The 15,198-nt window shown below is 41.1% G+C and overlaps 1 protein-coding gene across 3 annotated transcripts in view; it reads right to left on the minus strand.

Moving 5' to 3' along the window:
* Positions 1–14,690, minus strand: part of LOC146508012 (neuroendocrine convertase 1-like) — a 131,396-nt gene extending 116,706 nt beyond the window's left edge. The window contains exons 1-2 of one of the 3 annotated variants that reach the window (XM_085178592.1): positions 14,309–14,690; positions 9,031–9,206 (exon numbers count right to left, since the gene is read on the minus strand). In XM_085178592.1, coding sequence (XP_085034718.1) covers positions 9,031–9,201 — 171 coding nt within the window. In that variant the 5' untranslated portion in view covers positions 9,202–9,206; positions 14,309–14,690. Of the gene's footprint in view, positions 1–9,030; positions 9,207–9,945; positions 14,099–14,308 lie in introns of those variants that run through there. The other 2 variants (XM_085178594.1, XM_085178593.1) reach the window with 2 other exon arrangements.
* Positions 14,691–15,198: the final 508 nt, after the last annotated feature.

Genomic DNA, 15,198 nt, shown 5'->3' on the forward strand with positions numbered 1-15,198 from the left:
CAACTTTTCCTTGGATCAGGATGTTGCGCCTGAGAAGAACAAGTGACGGGAAGCTCTAAGGATTATATTTTGGACACAATATATTTTGAACCAACAACAAAACTCTTTTGCAATTATGCAAGTTGGGAGTCAAACAAGAAGAAGAATAGATTATTCAATTAACTAAATGAATCATAATTGTCCCGGCTTTTTGTTTTGCTTTATTTTTGCTCATGAAAAACTGCAGTTCAGTTGGATATATAAACCTCCTGCTCTTTATTACTTCTGTCACTTGACCATATTTTATTTATTTATATATATATATATATATATATATATATATATATATATATATATATATATATATATATATATATATATATATATGTTTTAATATATATTCTGATCCAAAAGCCCCCCCCAAATGATAATCTTTAGATTATAAAGTATTATTAATCAAGACAGAAAAAAGTAAAGTCTGTATAAAACACTGAAGTGCTCTCTAATCACACCCACTGAATAACTCTGTCACGCAGCTGCTGGATTCTCTTTCAGCTTTAATTAAACTCTCACTTTTGCACTGAGAACCAGTGAAAAGATTTCAACAGTTCAAAGTACTGATTTAAACAAAAGCAACTTTATAACATCACAAAAATGGACTCAGTATCAAATGAGCCTGTTGCTTTAAAAAAAAAAAAAAAGCACTACTTTTGTGGTGGAAGCACAGTTGCTTATTATGTGAGGCGGAGGGTTTTTGTGTTATAGCCTTTCATTGTATTACTGAGTTACCGTAGTGCTACTGTCTCATATATCTCTCCATATCTGAGTTTATTTGATTTTTTGATTGATTCTTCTGTGTTAGAAATGCCTGTACTCGCTCCTCGAGTGTCAACTCAGATCAGCATACTGTGCTGCATATGATTGAAAGGCTCCAGCCTTAAAATCAAAACAACATTTGAAAGCAAGAAGCAGATTTAAAGCGCTGTGAAACAAAATACCAAAGCTCAAAAGCTGCAGGTACTGTAATACTTGCTCTGTCTTTTGTTCTTTGGAAGCTGTGCTTAATATTATTATTTTTTTAATAAAAGCCAAACTCTTTTTTTTATTGTTTACTTGAGGAGTTTTGAAATAAATTATCCATTAATTTATTTTCTTTAATAACCTTTATTGAAGTCAAATCGGTCCATGAAAAGCTGCGTTTTTATGACTGATGTAATTAAAGTAGACATAAGTGACAATGATGCCCATCACAAGTTAGTCACTCACTAATGTGTTCTGGACTTCCTGCTGAATTGACCTGATGGCTAGCTAACACAAGCTAAAAGCTAAAGGTTTGCCAAGCTTAAAGCTTACCAGATTTCATAAGTAGGCTAAGCATAAAAATAACAGATATATCATATGACTGTTACTCATGTTGAGCAAATAACTGTTATGTTTCTAATGGAGTAAAATGTAACATGCAATTGTTGCTTTATGTCGTAATTAGCAGAAGTGGACAAGCAGTTGGAGAACTCTTGTTTGTACCAGTCAAAAGTCCAAGATAAACTACAAGCAAACAGAGAAGAATTGCTTCAATAAAATAAAAGACAACGACAACAAAATTATTTTAGCTGCTCACTTTAGGCGTTGCAGCAGATCATCTGCCTCCATCTCACCCTATCGTTAGCAGTCTCTTCTGTCACACCAGCCCTCTGCATGTCCTCCTTCACTACATCCATGAATCTTCCCTGAGGTCTTCCTCTTTTCCTCTTGTGTGGCAGCTCCATCTTAAAGATCCGGTCTCCAGTATATCCACTGTCCCTCCTTTGCACATGTCCAAAATCTCTGCCATGCCTCTGTAACTTTGCTCGACCTGAGAAGTCTGATGTACTAACTTATAATCGAATCCATTCTGGTCTCTCCCAATGAAAATCTTAGCATCTTCACCTCAGCATGCTGTTTTTTGTCTTACAGTGTGAGTTACAACTACAAACAGAGGACGAGCATGTCAGTCAGTCATCCAGGTCATGGTACTCTTAAGAGCTTGACAAAAGGTGACTGGACTTCTTTAACATGTTTGAAGATGTTTGAAGATCCAAGAAACTTCTTCAGTTCTACAACCAAAAGGTGGAGAGTCCTTGGTATCATAACATGCATGAGATGACCTCAATAGGTCACATGATTAGGTGGCGCACGCTCACAGAGTGGTTTCACACAAAATCTCTGGTGGTAATCTCCCACGCCTATTTTACGCCTTGGCTCATGTAGTGACACACATGATTAATAGTGGATCAACAACCACCTCCTCCCTGGGACAACCCCAAGCCGGGCTTAAATACCTGGGACTCTCCACCTTTTGGTTTTGAAACTGAAGAAGATTCTTGGATGAGAGGTGAAATGTCTTCAACCAACTTAAAGCAATCCAGTTGCCTTCGGTCAAGTTAGCTACTAAACGTGGTGGTCTACACGAAAACTTCCAGATGTAGACTAAACACACTCACAGAAAAACACAAAACTAGGCACACGAATGCTGGATTTATATCATGGGGTGGTCAGAAAGCGGACTCCAAATCAATGCTAAGATAGAATATTGGGGGAAAAAAAAGAACTTATATTTATTTTTAAGCTGCTTTTGCAGCATTTGGGACATATGTTTAACAGCCTTAGGGCTGCGGCTTTGTAGCACCAGGAAGCAGCCGGGTAATAACAGCTTGTATTTTACACTTGTAAAGCCTGAGCGTATTTTTACGCCTCAAGTTCATTTTGGGCATATTGCACAAGTAACTACAGGAATTAGGCGCTCGGCTCCGACTGCTCTGCTAATGTGGCTCAGACTCTACATTGTGTGTATGCACAGCGTGAGAAACACAGAGACTCACACTGCAGCAGCCCCTACCACATACAGAGTCAGCTATTATAATTACTGTAATTATCTCAATGTTACAAGTTCACACTCATTTACAGGCCACTGTAACTAAAAATACATAATGGCTACTACAAGTCCAAGAAAGAGACAGAATACATGTCCACCCAAAAACATATCCTGTCATAACTGTGGTGTACAACAGCTTCTGGTTGCAGTTCAGTGCAGTCAGACTCTGAGTCTTCTTGGTGCTGAAGCATCCCCAGGATCTGCGTGGCTCACTGCTGCTGGCAGCCTCCAGCAGACAAACAGAGAAACAGCAATGGAGGGAGGGAGGGGTGGGGGGTGGGGGGGCATTAAGGATAAACAAAAACAAACACAGACATCAAGAGCCACTGAAGCAGTGTGTGAGAGCCACGTGAGGCAGTCCACCCTATGGAGAAAACAGCAGCTGGTGTGTACACTAACAGCCCTACAGGGGCTGTGGCCTCCACAGCCTCAACTATGGAAAAGCAGAAAAAGGAGAGATGGGAGGGCGATGGAAGGGGGATGCTAGGGGCTAAATGGGGTGAGCAGTTAAGCCTTGTTGGTTACAGTATTGGCAGCAAACGAAATGATATAAACGAGTGGAGGGGGGGGGGGGGGGGTGGAGGGATTTTTACTGTCCATCTTAAAAAGGAAATATATTGGGACTGATGAGTTTTTAAATGATAACGCATCTAGGTTTTATATAGTATAAAGCTGAAAGAAAATTAACTCCTAGGTGGTTACAATTATGACTGTATTTTACTGGTTATAGGCTCCAATTTAACCGCAATTTAATAAAAAGTGACACCAAGTTCACTGTTAATGTTTCGATATGTAATGACTGTTAAAACGAAGGTTAAACAGTCCAAAAAAAGAGCCTTTTTTGATCCTTGCATAGATTTTAAATGTGAGGCATATACCCTGATGACTTAAAAAAAAAAAGCAGAAAGTGCTTCAACAATAATGTGCTTTGTGAAAATTTGAACTCATGTGCACTTCTGTCCTATTGCGAATGTCTAAACGGGATTCTTCTGCTGTCTGAGGTTCTCATTTTTACTAAAAGGCAAAAATTGCAAAAACAGCACCAGGCGGTGTTCTCCACAGCAGCGGTAAGTGAAAAGCATGTCCTGAAAGTTCATCCGCAAAGCATGTAAAAAAACAAGTGCTTCATAAAATCTGCTCTGCTTTCATTTATGCCTTTTTTCAGCTCTTTTTATGGATAAAGACAAAACAAATAACTCAAAGTAAAATTGAACGGTAAAGCTTCAAAACATGCAATTTTATCAACATTTCTGAATTTTTCATATCACCTACAAGAGCCTTGTGTGTGTGAGGGTGTTTGTGGGCTTCTGGCACGCCCCACTCCCCGCTCTCGTCCACCACTGTCCTTTATCTTCTTTATCTCTCTGTATTTCCCTCTCTCTCTCTCCATTTCAATATTGAAGAGAGTTTTATTAAGGGCTAGACTCGGATGTGCCGAGGCGCTCTTAGTAATTTTCCTACAAAGTGCTTTAATCCATCACACGGCCAACATGTGGCCTTTGCAGCCATACATCATCTAAGCCCACAGAGAGAGAGCGACAGACACAGAGAGAGAGAGAGAGAGAGAGAGCAAGCGGAGGTGGTAACATAATTTCAGCCCCCTCCTTCTTCAACTTCTTCTTCTTCTGCTTCTTTTTCTTCTTCTCTGCGCTCGTCTCCCTCCAGAGTTTCCCAGCTGGGATGGAACACATCTTCTCCACATATTCCTCATACAAGTCCTCTCTCCATTTACAAATCAGAGTGAGGTATGTGTGAAGATGGAGCGAGGGGAGGGGCTGGGTGGTAAGCAAGGGGAGAGAGAGAGAGAGAGAGGATGAGAGAGAGAGAAAATGAAAGAGATGGAGATAGGCGAGAGTGAATGAGTGAGTGAACGAGTGTGTGAGGCTGAGAGAGAGAAAGAGAGAGATAAGGAAAATGGAGAAAAGCTTACTGGAATGAATGAAATTGGGGGACAAAAGCGGGTGATAGGAAGTCAGTGTGTGTGTGTGTGTGTGTGTGTGTGTGTGTGTGTGCTCTGTATGAACAAGGTGTGCGCTCTGTACTTGGATGAGGAAATAGAAATAGGCGGAGAAGGAGTGGAGATGAGTGGTGGGGTGGGGGGCTGCGTTTCCCAGCATGCAGCTGGTGCTGAGTTGCCCTCTGTGTTGCCCCCGGCCAACACCTGCTTCCATTTCGCTTCCTCCACCCTCCTCGCGCTGAGGAGCAGCGATGAACTCCGGGCCCCCTGACTAATGGAATGGGCCCTTGCTCACAACCATTAGAGGATTGGTGTCCCTTTCTGTGCCCCCGAGTGCCCTACGGTACAGAAAAGGGAGAGGAAGGGGCGAGGTAGAAGATGGTGGCAGGTCGGCCTTTTTTTTTTTTTTTCCCTTTTGGCCCAACACACACACGCACACACACTCACCTGGTCATAATATAACAGCCTAGAGTAATCCAGCCAGAGTAAGGCTTGACATAGCTTAGCATCTGACTGAGGCTATTTCTGAGAGGATATTAGAAAATTCTGAATTGGGTGCAGCACTGCGAGGTTTCGGAGAGGGAGCTCTCTGAATGTGTACGACAGCGGCCCCGGCTGATCGCGAAGCGTTTGTGTGATTTCATTTAGCCGGTAAATCCAGTGCTCTACCTCAATTACATCTGCTTTACTCAGATGGAAAACACACCTCTGTGTACAGAGGCAGGGGAGGGAGAGGGGGGGGGAGAGAGGAGAGAGGAGAGAGGAGGGGAGGGTGGAAGCAGGGAGCGGATTGGGGGATTGAATCTCTCGATGAGCTGATAGCACGTCCGAAGACAGCGAGCCAAGCTGTGCAGCAGTAATGTTATGCTAATGATATGGTAATGATATGGTAATCTGCCGGCAGTATTCCACCTCACTGGAGAGAAGGGGAATCTGGGAGGCCTTTTACCATTGGTTGGAGACCGGGGACTTCCTGAAGTCAGAGTTCAAGACAAAACCCTTTCTCACACACACACACACACACACACACACACACACACACACACACACACACACACACACACACACACACACACACACACACACACACACACACACACACACACACACACACACACTAACATTGGACAGGCACTTAATTGTCAAAGCAGTGATCTCAGCTAAAATAAAAGCAATGCAAAACATAGAGCTAATCTGGCTTTAATCGGATTTGCAAACTCTTAAGTAAGCAAGAAATAATACCTATAAACAATGCAGTATCATGAAGACTGGGTTGGCTGCATTGTGAGTAAGCCTGCGAGCTTTATCAGCGTGTAATATCAAGTCGCTGCAACGCTGTTTTGTGTCGACATAAAGCGAAACAGAAAATCATCTATTTTAGATCGTGATCAGGGTCTCTTTTTTTCTGTGCCTGTGTGTGTGTGTGTGTGTGTGTATAAAACTCTGCACCTGTGATGGCTGCCATTACCTGTCTACACAGAGCAGCTCTTTCTCTCTGCTTTGTAATGAGTGGGTTACACCACCGCCGCCTTGGTTGGAGCGAAAAGACTCACCATTGTGTGACAGGAGTCTCTGAATGCACGTCATTTATTATATTTTGCTACATTTCACTGCATCTCATCTAATTGGGAATGAGCTGATTTGCCATTTAATTTCAAGCATTGTTGACAAACTATAGCCCATCTTTAAAGCCTCCCAAATGAGCAAATGCGTAAGGCATTATATAAATGTGAATGGATCGACTCTATCACTTAGACACGCTTAAGAATCGCAAAAAGTGACAGGAAATGCTTAGGTATGTCTGCTAAAAGGAAAAAAAGAGGGACACCTGCAAAAAGCAACTGCAATGGATGATGGTAAATCTGTCCGTGTGGCATAAAGACATCATCTCGGGTATTTTGCTTTTGTTTTTCTTCGTATTTTACAGTTGCAAAATGGATATGTCAAGTCTGCACAATGGAGACATGCGATGACATTTTCCTGGATGCTGTACACTAAATCAAAGGGACCAACAATATGTTGAGTGCCAGCATGGAGACATTTGATTCCCATTCCAGTCATGCAGCATTACTGCTGGAATGCCAGTAGACATCACAATCCTCCCAAGCTGGCACTGGGCTTGTCAGACTTTTTATTCCACGTCAGTGTTTTCAAAAAAATTAAATAATATGTATATATATATATCTCACAGGAAAATGTGAAGCCCCTGCTTCTTCTTGATACACTTTATTTGCAGCACAGAATGCGCAAATCACTGGTGACACAATTAAAATAGGTTTGACTTAACAAAGGCGATTTAGTGTCAGTGACATTTAGCATCAGCCTCTGGCGACAGACAGGTAAAAGAAGCCAGTCAGCAGATTGGACCTGAGGGGATGGGGAAAGTGGGGGTTGTAGAAGGCTCTTGTCTGGGTTTTGGTGTTGCTGGGATGGACGACTTATTAACACAGAAACACACAATTAGTGTAAATCCTTGACAACAGACTGCCACTGTAGGCTTACACCAGGGCATCAAAGCTCCAGCACCCCTTAATTTGAATGACCAGACTATGGGTGCTGAACTCAACAACACATATAGAAAACATGTTTAGTTTTTTTTCCTCACTGCACTGTGTATATGCACAAATACAATAAGTTTATGTAAATAGATAAAAAAAAACATATTTTCCCTTTTTTTGGTGATTACAAGAGATCGCTGCATCATTAGTGTCTAAAAGAGGAGAAAACAATGCAGGAAAAAACAAGAGGTGTTTGTGGGTATACATGAGGGACAATGAGAGAGGGAGAGAGAGAGACAGGCAGAGAGAAAGACAGAGACGGGGGTGGACTGTCCAATACACTCCTGATAAAGGTCAAAGAGATGTTTTATTCATGATCCAGGCGGCAGCAGCAGAGGCAGCAGGGCCAAGGTTGAAATGAGCTCGCGTCCATGTTCCCTGGAGCCAGTGCTGCAAACAGCCTCACACCAGGCCAGCGGACACTCCAACTGACTGCTATCAATAATGCCAAAATGCACACACACACACACACACACACACACACACACACACACACACACACACACACACACACACACACACCCTACCCTTATCCCTTATCAATAACTTCAAATCACAAAAAATAAGAAAAATGGAGTCTTAAGTAAGACTAATATTTTGGTCTAATTTCTATAATTATACTTCGAACAGTGACAGTTGTAAATATTCTAGATCTAAAAATTCACAATTTCAGTATTTTCTTTCATTATTTACAATGAAACTGTCAATATGCTGTTAAATGCATGTAATATATAATATATACGGACGCTCAATTGTCTAAGATTTTTACAGTGAATCACTTCAACTATGTGTTTATAACATTTTTTTTGGATTAGTCAGACTTTACATTTGAAAAGCACAAGTTAAACAAAACCCCTTTTAAAATCCTGAATATAACAGCGCACAGCAGGAATGGGTGTCGATTCATAAAAGTTCTTACCTTTTAAATCTCTCTCCGCCGAGAATCTTTCATGAAATATTCACAGTGGAGAGAATCAGACGAGGTTCATTTCGAAATCTCTTACACCCTTGAACCCCCTCTTTGAACTCGCTCCAAACAAAAAAGGCAAAACCTCTGTACTGCACCTAACCGAGACCAGCTCCGAGCCCTTGTTTTTTTTTATATTTATTTATTTCATTTTTTATTTCAGTGTAGCTGGGAACTTTTTGATGGAGCTGACACAGTCTGAGACTCAACAACTAAAGTAACATTTAAAGCACAGATGTGTCTTAATCAGAAAGATTGTAGCGTCACAGATTAAAACTTGTGAAAATGGTTAAAGACCCAATAATTTCTAAAGACTTACACACTGAGCCTATTCCACATACTGAGTAGGGAAGTGGGGGTTTCAGGGGAAAGAGAGGCGTGTGTGCCTGTTTGGGAGCATAGATGTGTCTTTTTATACGTGTGTGTGTTACGCTGTGTGGCCAGCCCACTCCAAGCATCTTTGATCAGATATGAAATATTCACAAATGCTGCTATAATTTGATGAAAGTCAGATATCCCTCAAATAGGAAATAGAAGTCAGCTCGTTGGCAGCTCTTAAATAAAACAAAATAAAAGAAATCTTAGAATCCAGATTTAGAAAATGTAAATTGCAGGCCCTGAGGTTGGAGTAACAAAGAGATTTTAAACATGCACTGACCCGTTGTACGAACTCCAGTCCATGCTGCTCAGCCAGAGCTTTGGCAGCTCTGGTGCCTCCGTCCATTTGCACTGCATAGAAGATTAGGCAGTTGGTCCCACGGTGCCCCTCTGTGGTCACTAGGTTCCTCTGCAGCAGGCAGCCCAGCACCAGCACAAACGCAGTGAACATGGAGCCTTTAACGAGAATATCTGTGAGAATTAGATCCATATTTTCTTTTTTTCCCAATATATATATATATATATATATATATATATATATATATATATATATATATATATATATATATATATATATATATATATATATACTAAAAACTCTTGGAAATTATGCATGTTTTAGTGCACTGTGTAGGGATCAGCCCAGAGTGCTACATTACATAATGTTTCAAGCAGACACCTTGCCTGAAGTCTTCAATGACATGTTAAAGCACAACATACTGGGGAACAGTCAAACCTCCAAATAATCAGATTGTATTTGTGTATCGGTTTTTGGTGTCATTTTGAAAGCACAAATGACAGAGTACATTTTTGGCAAGCCCACTAATTATTTGATCAAAAAATTGTTTCCGCCCTTTAATGTCGGACATCATTTTTCTCTTTCAAAATGCCACCTAAGGTTATTTCGCATACCCGTGCTCTTCACTGGATCTTTGTGATATCTAAAATCCGCAATTATATACATGCAACAAAACAAACCCAAACACCTACTTTTTTCTTTTCTTTTTTTACATATTACCATAACACTTCAAATACCATCTAACTACACAAATGAGTTGACACAGTGTAGGATTCTGCATCTCAGTACAGAGTATTGAACATTGGCAATTGTGAAACAATTTGCCCACAGCCACCTCCTCTGTACTTCTGCGTGAATTCCACCGAGGCTGCCACCTACAGCATGTGAACCACCCACCTGTAGCCACACAGAGTGAAACGTCCAGGAGTTATCTTTCACCCTGTGCGATGAAAGCTAGAACTCTGGCATCGGGGGCCCCAAGCGAGACAACACACTCTCTCCAGTTCCCAACCCACACGTTTAATCTCCTGGCCTTGATGCAAATGCTTCTGAGAGCAGAAAACACTGCAGTGCCCTCATTGCGTGAACTAACTTCCCTCTTTAAGCAAAACAGGAACTTTATCAGTCTGTCTTTATGCTCGTACTTTTCCTGTGAACAATGATGGAACAAAAAAAAAAGTTGCCACGTTGCTCTTGAACAGCATCTACTGAAAAAGTAAAACAGCCGATGTACTGCTGGACGAATGCCGCGTTGAAGAATATTAATTGCTTAAACTCCCTGTCCTTTCACCACATTACACAATCAACATTTACTGTTGATCTGCCAAGTTGGCCATTTTTCAGTTTCATACATTAGCTTACATTAAATGCAATTAGAAACGCAATCAGGCAAAGTGCTGTTTCCAGCACGTATGTCTGCTGCCTGTGCAAACAGCTCCTAAACTCTAAAAGGATGCTTCTAAATACAGCTGCTCCTATTATACAAGCGACTAGTTGAGTAAGGAGGAGTCATTTTAAGCCACGCGTTATGCAAACAATGCTTAAAAATAGTGCACGCAAGACATAGAACAAAATATATCTGACTTTTTGGAAGCCTGATGAACAAAACAAGTGGTTCTTTTAAATCCCTTCTTGAGAATCGTGATGGGAATTCTTAACAATGATTTGTTTTATGCGCAAAAACAATAATCCAACGTTATCACTTGCAGTGCCCGTATCTAATTGTGTTAATGTGCAGCATCTGTGGTTGAAAAAAATCGTTCTACTTCTTCGTCAATTCTTTCAGCCTCTTTACTTTGAGAAATGCACCCGCTAAGATGCAGCAAAACTCTGAACCAGACGATTAAGACGTCTCCTTCTATGAGTGATTCTGTTTGTGTGTTTATCTGACTCCTCGTCAAAGTGCCTCCTCCTGCAGCGTTTTTCGCCCCCACCCCAAACAACAAACAATGCAGCTGACCACTGTTTAAAGTCTGCAGCATCATTCAGCTCCTATCTCCCGAGCCACTGATTGAAATCGATAACCTCACTTGGGGCTCGAGCCCCAGTCAATCCCACTGAGGTGCGGGGCCGGGAGCGAACACCCCACCCAACGAGTAACCAGCCCTGGGCAGAGACGAAGTAGACAGGGAGAGAGGGAGGAGGGAAAAAAAGAGGGCGCATGTGAGACTGGAGTACAGGGGGAGCCACATTGAACAGTGTCAGGGCCTCGGGGCCTACTGGGACGCTGATAAAGTACCTGGACATTTTTATAGACAAACTACTTATTTCCGTCCTCATATCGCTTGGGAAGACTGATAACTTTATATTCCTCTCAGGCAGAGGAAAGAAAGGGAGGAGGGGGGTCCTTTCAGGAGTTTAATTGATCAAACTGTAGCCACAAGGTTTTTTTTTTTCTAGAGATAAAAGAGACTAGCACTCTCTCCTGTACAATACAGAGATCTTTTAGAAAGCAGACCCAATGAGGGGAAAAAAGTGTAACTCATTATGCAAAGTCATTACAGTCCTCTGACTACCCTCCTTAAAGAGAAGGCGTTAATGGTAAAACTGTTCATGATTTTCCGAGGTCAAACTACTGGTCACAGGATAATATAATTTCACAATGTCCACATTATCGCTCCAACCAAACTTTTTAGATGGCCGTTTTAAGGTCAGACTTAAACACCATGTCTACTTAGAGTGTTTAACATTAGTAAATTACCATAGTAATATTGCCCAGGGGACATGTTGGTAGAGAGCGAGGGGGGGGCCAATGTCTCAATTTTACAATGGGTTTACAGTAGAATAATGTTCTTTCTGTCATGAGTCAAGAGAACAAACACAATAAATACTGAGCCAGAATAATCAACCCCATCTCGAGCCATCAGCAAAATGGCAACACATATGCAAACGTTATTAAATATTTTTCCTCTTTTTGTACATTGCCCTGAAAATACTCCAGAATCTTACGTTCATATGGATAAAACAGACTTGTAAAGCTTTACAAGTCATATTGGACAGATTTTGTTGTCCGTGGAGAGAGGCAGGCTAGCAATTTTCCAGTGTTTAGCAAATACCAGGCTGTAATATAAGGAGTCCTTGAGCAAGACTTAAACCCCTGGAGCAGCTGAACTGCAGCTGACCGTAACTTCTGACCTTGTAGTGCGTTTGTGGACGGGTGCTGCATTTTTATCACTGACAAACAAATACTGTGGAGGCAGATACTTCAACAGTTTAATGATATAATAATGTTTCTCAACATAGTTTGGAAAATAAGAGCACTATCAAAGAATTCAGAAGAATTTCTATATACAAGGTCAAAGAAACTGATGAACTCTGGACATTAAAAACAAACTAAAGCCCTACCGATACAGGATTTTAAAGACTGACGCTGATTTTGCAGACTGATGCCGATACCAATATTTGGTGGGATACAAAAAAAAAACAAAAAAAAAAAAACAAACTGTTTTCTAATATATCCAATATTATTTCAGGCATTCAAAATATAAACATATTTCCAAAACATCTGTCTAGTTATTCGTGTACTCATTTAGACTCTTCCAGACTCTGCTCTGATCAGCTGGCTGTTGGTTTCCCCGTTTCAAACACTTATCTTGCCAAAGGGAAGTTGCAAGTGTCAAAAAAATATGCAGCGTCAACACTCATAATATGGTTGAAGCGTTTTTCTCCTACCTCTTCTTTGTTTTTCAACCAGTACAAGCTAATGATCAGCTAATGGCCAATACTGGCCAACATGAACCTTGTGATAAATCAACCAGACATGACTGAGAAGTGGAAATGTCCTCAGAAACACACATCGCTAAATGGGACAGGGTTATCGATATGCAGTGACAGCACAGAGGAGCATTAGTTCATATGTCATGGGTAAAGTGCATAATCTGTAAAAGACATGGAGCACTGTATGTTGGCATCCGGACAATGTCTTACTTACAGAAGGTCTTATTTATTTCAGCAAGACATAACCAGACAGCATTCTGTACGGAGATCGGTAGTAAAGGAGTCCAGGTGAAAATAACTGGTTTCCTATGAAATTAAAAATCCTGCAGAGGAAGTCCAAAACATTTGAGTGCTTAAAATCATGTATCAAGCAAGGATGGAAAAATATTTTACTTGTACAACTACAAAGGGGGCTACTCTGATTCTGTGATGGACTGGCATCCTGTCCAGCATGCACAGTCAGGATATACTCCAGGTTCATTATGACCCTGAACTTGAAAAAGTGGTTAGATGGATGGATGGTTAAATGAAAACTACAGCAGCTGGTCTCCTTAGTTCCCAAACAAAGAGCAGTTAATGGAGCACATGGCCTTGTCCAAACTATTTTGCAACTTTTTTTGGAATCATGAAAATTACCATAGATTTCAACATTTAAATGTTTAATATACCTTTTGTGCATTTAAAAAATGAAATATAGTTTTGGGCAAATTGGAAATTATTGCATTCTGTTCACCTTTTTATGAAAGGAGTCACAAACAGAACTAAACAATCAATAATATTAATGACAAGTTTTTACTTTTCCTCATTATATTAAAAACGTTGACTAATGAAAAAAAAAACACCTATATTATCAGCATAGCTCCCCCCATCTACATCATGCATGGGGGCTAGTCAGACATAAATGGGGGACACCTGTAGTGCTGCATGGCTATGGCCATTATTTCGTTTTACAGTGTGGAACATTTTCAGCAGATGTTGCTTCCAGTTGCCTCTGTAGCAGTCTGCCTGTAGTTATCCATATGTTGGCAACGGTGTTCTCTCCTTTACACACAGTTCATTAAGTCTATCTGGAAGCCTCAAAAGGCTGCAGGTAATTACAACACCAGGTTATCACCTTAACATAATAATGTCCCACTGCATCCATTACAAGCACCAAATCCTTTTCATAGTTTGCTGCTATTAACTGAGGATGATGTGGATTAATAATGCATCCAGAGAACTGATGTGAGTATAGTTTAAGGTTCTCACATTGTTAGCCTCGGGTCTTGAATTTTAGTGAACCCCCCCCCCCCCCCCACACACACACACACACACACACACACACAGACAGACACACACAGACACAGCAAAAAACACAAAAAACTGAGAAAAAAACACCCAACCTGGTCCAGTGCATCAAAGCCTGGAAACGAGGCTACATCTGAGAAAGACGGGAGGAGGGAGTGGGGGTTCAACTCTCACTCCCTCCATGCAACACGGTGCTGTGAAAGGATAGAATGGGTTTGTAGAGAAGGAACTGGGTGGAAGAAAAGAAAGCTTTTACCTTTCCCATCCAGGCGACAGAGCCCTTAGACAGACGGACTGCCTTCTGTTGAAAGCAGAACGGCAGGTCGATGCATCGTGGAGAAAAAAGAAGAATTCCGACGCGTCCATTTTTTTTACTCCTCGTAATAAAAGATGCAAATTAGAGCATGCAAAACACCGCATCTACAGAGCACCTTCTCACAGAACAAGTCAAACGTGCAGAAATAACGATTTTGTAAGTCGGCAAAACGAGCACATCCACGGCGTGTGGCGGAAGGGGGGATTTTGTAAAGATGTGAGAATGCATTAGAATGCAAGAAATGGTGTGATGGCGAGAGGGACTGTTGGGAGAGACAGATCTGCATATGGAAATTAGGGTTAGCCTGCTTTAAATTGTTTTTCATACGGTCCATTATTTTGTATTCATTTGGGCGGAACCCCGACAGTGGGACCGAGGGGGACAAGTGACTTGACAAATCCCAGGGAAAAGTCACGGCACGGAACAGGTGCTTCGGTTCAGTGCTTTTTTGTGAGCAACTGTGTGCGCACATACATGCTATGACGATAATGCTTTAAATATTTTTTCATATATCCACATAGTATTGTTTTCCCGAGTCTGTATTTAACATCTGTTATGTAAACTTAATTTCAAGTTAGCGTGTATGTCTTAACAAAGACCGAGAAGAAACTGAATTTAATTATTTTATTTGTTTAATGAGAGAGCTCAGCGCTGTTAGTGGTATACAGAGGAAGTTCAGGTTGCTCTTTAATACAACTCACGATAAATACAGCTGCTGAACCGACTATAAAACGACTACAATTCTAAATATCTTAAAAGCTGCCCGGACAGACATTGCGACGGAGGAAGCGCTTAGCAGTGAGACCTCTTGTTGTGTGTCTGTCAAAGGA

This window comes from Neolamprologus multifasciatus, chromosome 11 (genome assembly GCF_963576455.1).
Source record: "Neolamprologus multifasciatus chromosome 11, fNeoMul1.2, whole genome shotgun sequence".
NCBI lineage: Eukaryota > Metazoa > Chordata > Actinopteri > Cichliformes > Cichlidae > Neolamprologus > Neolamprologus multifasciatus.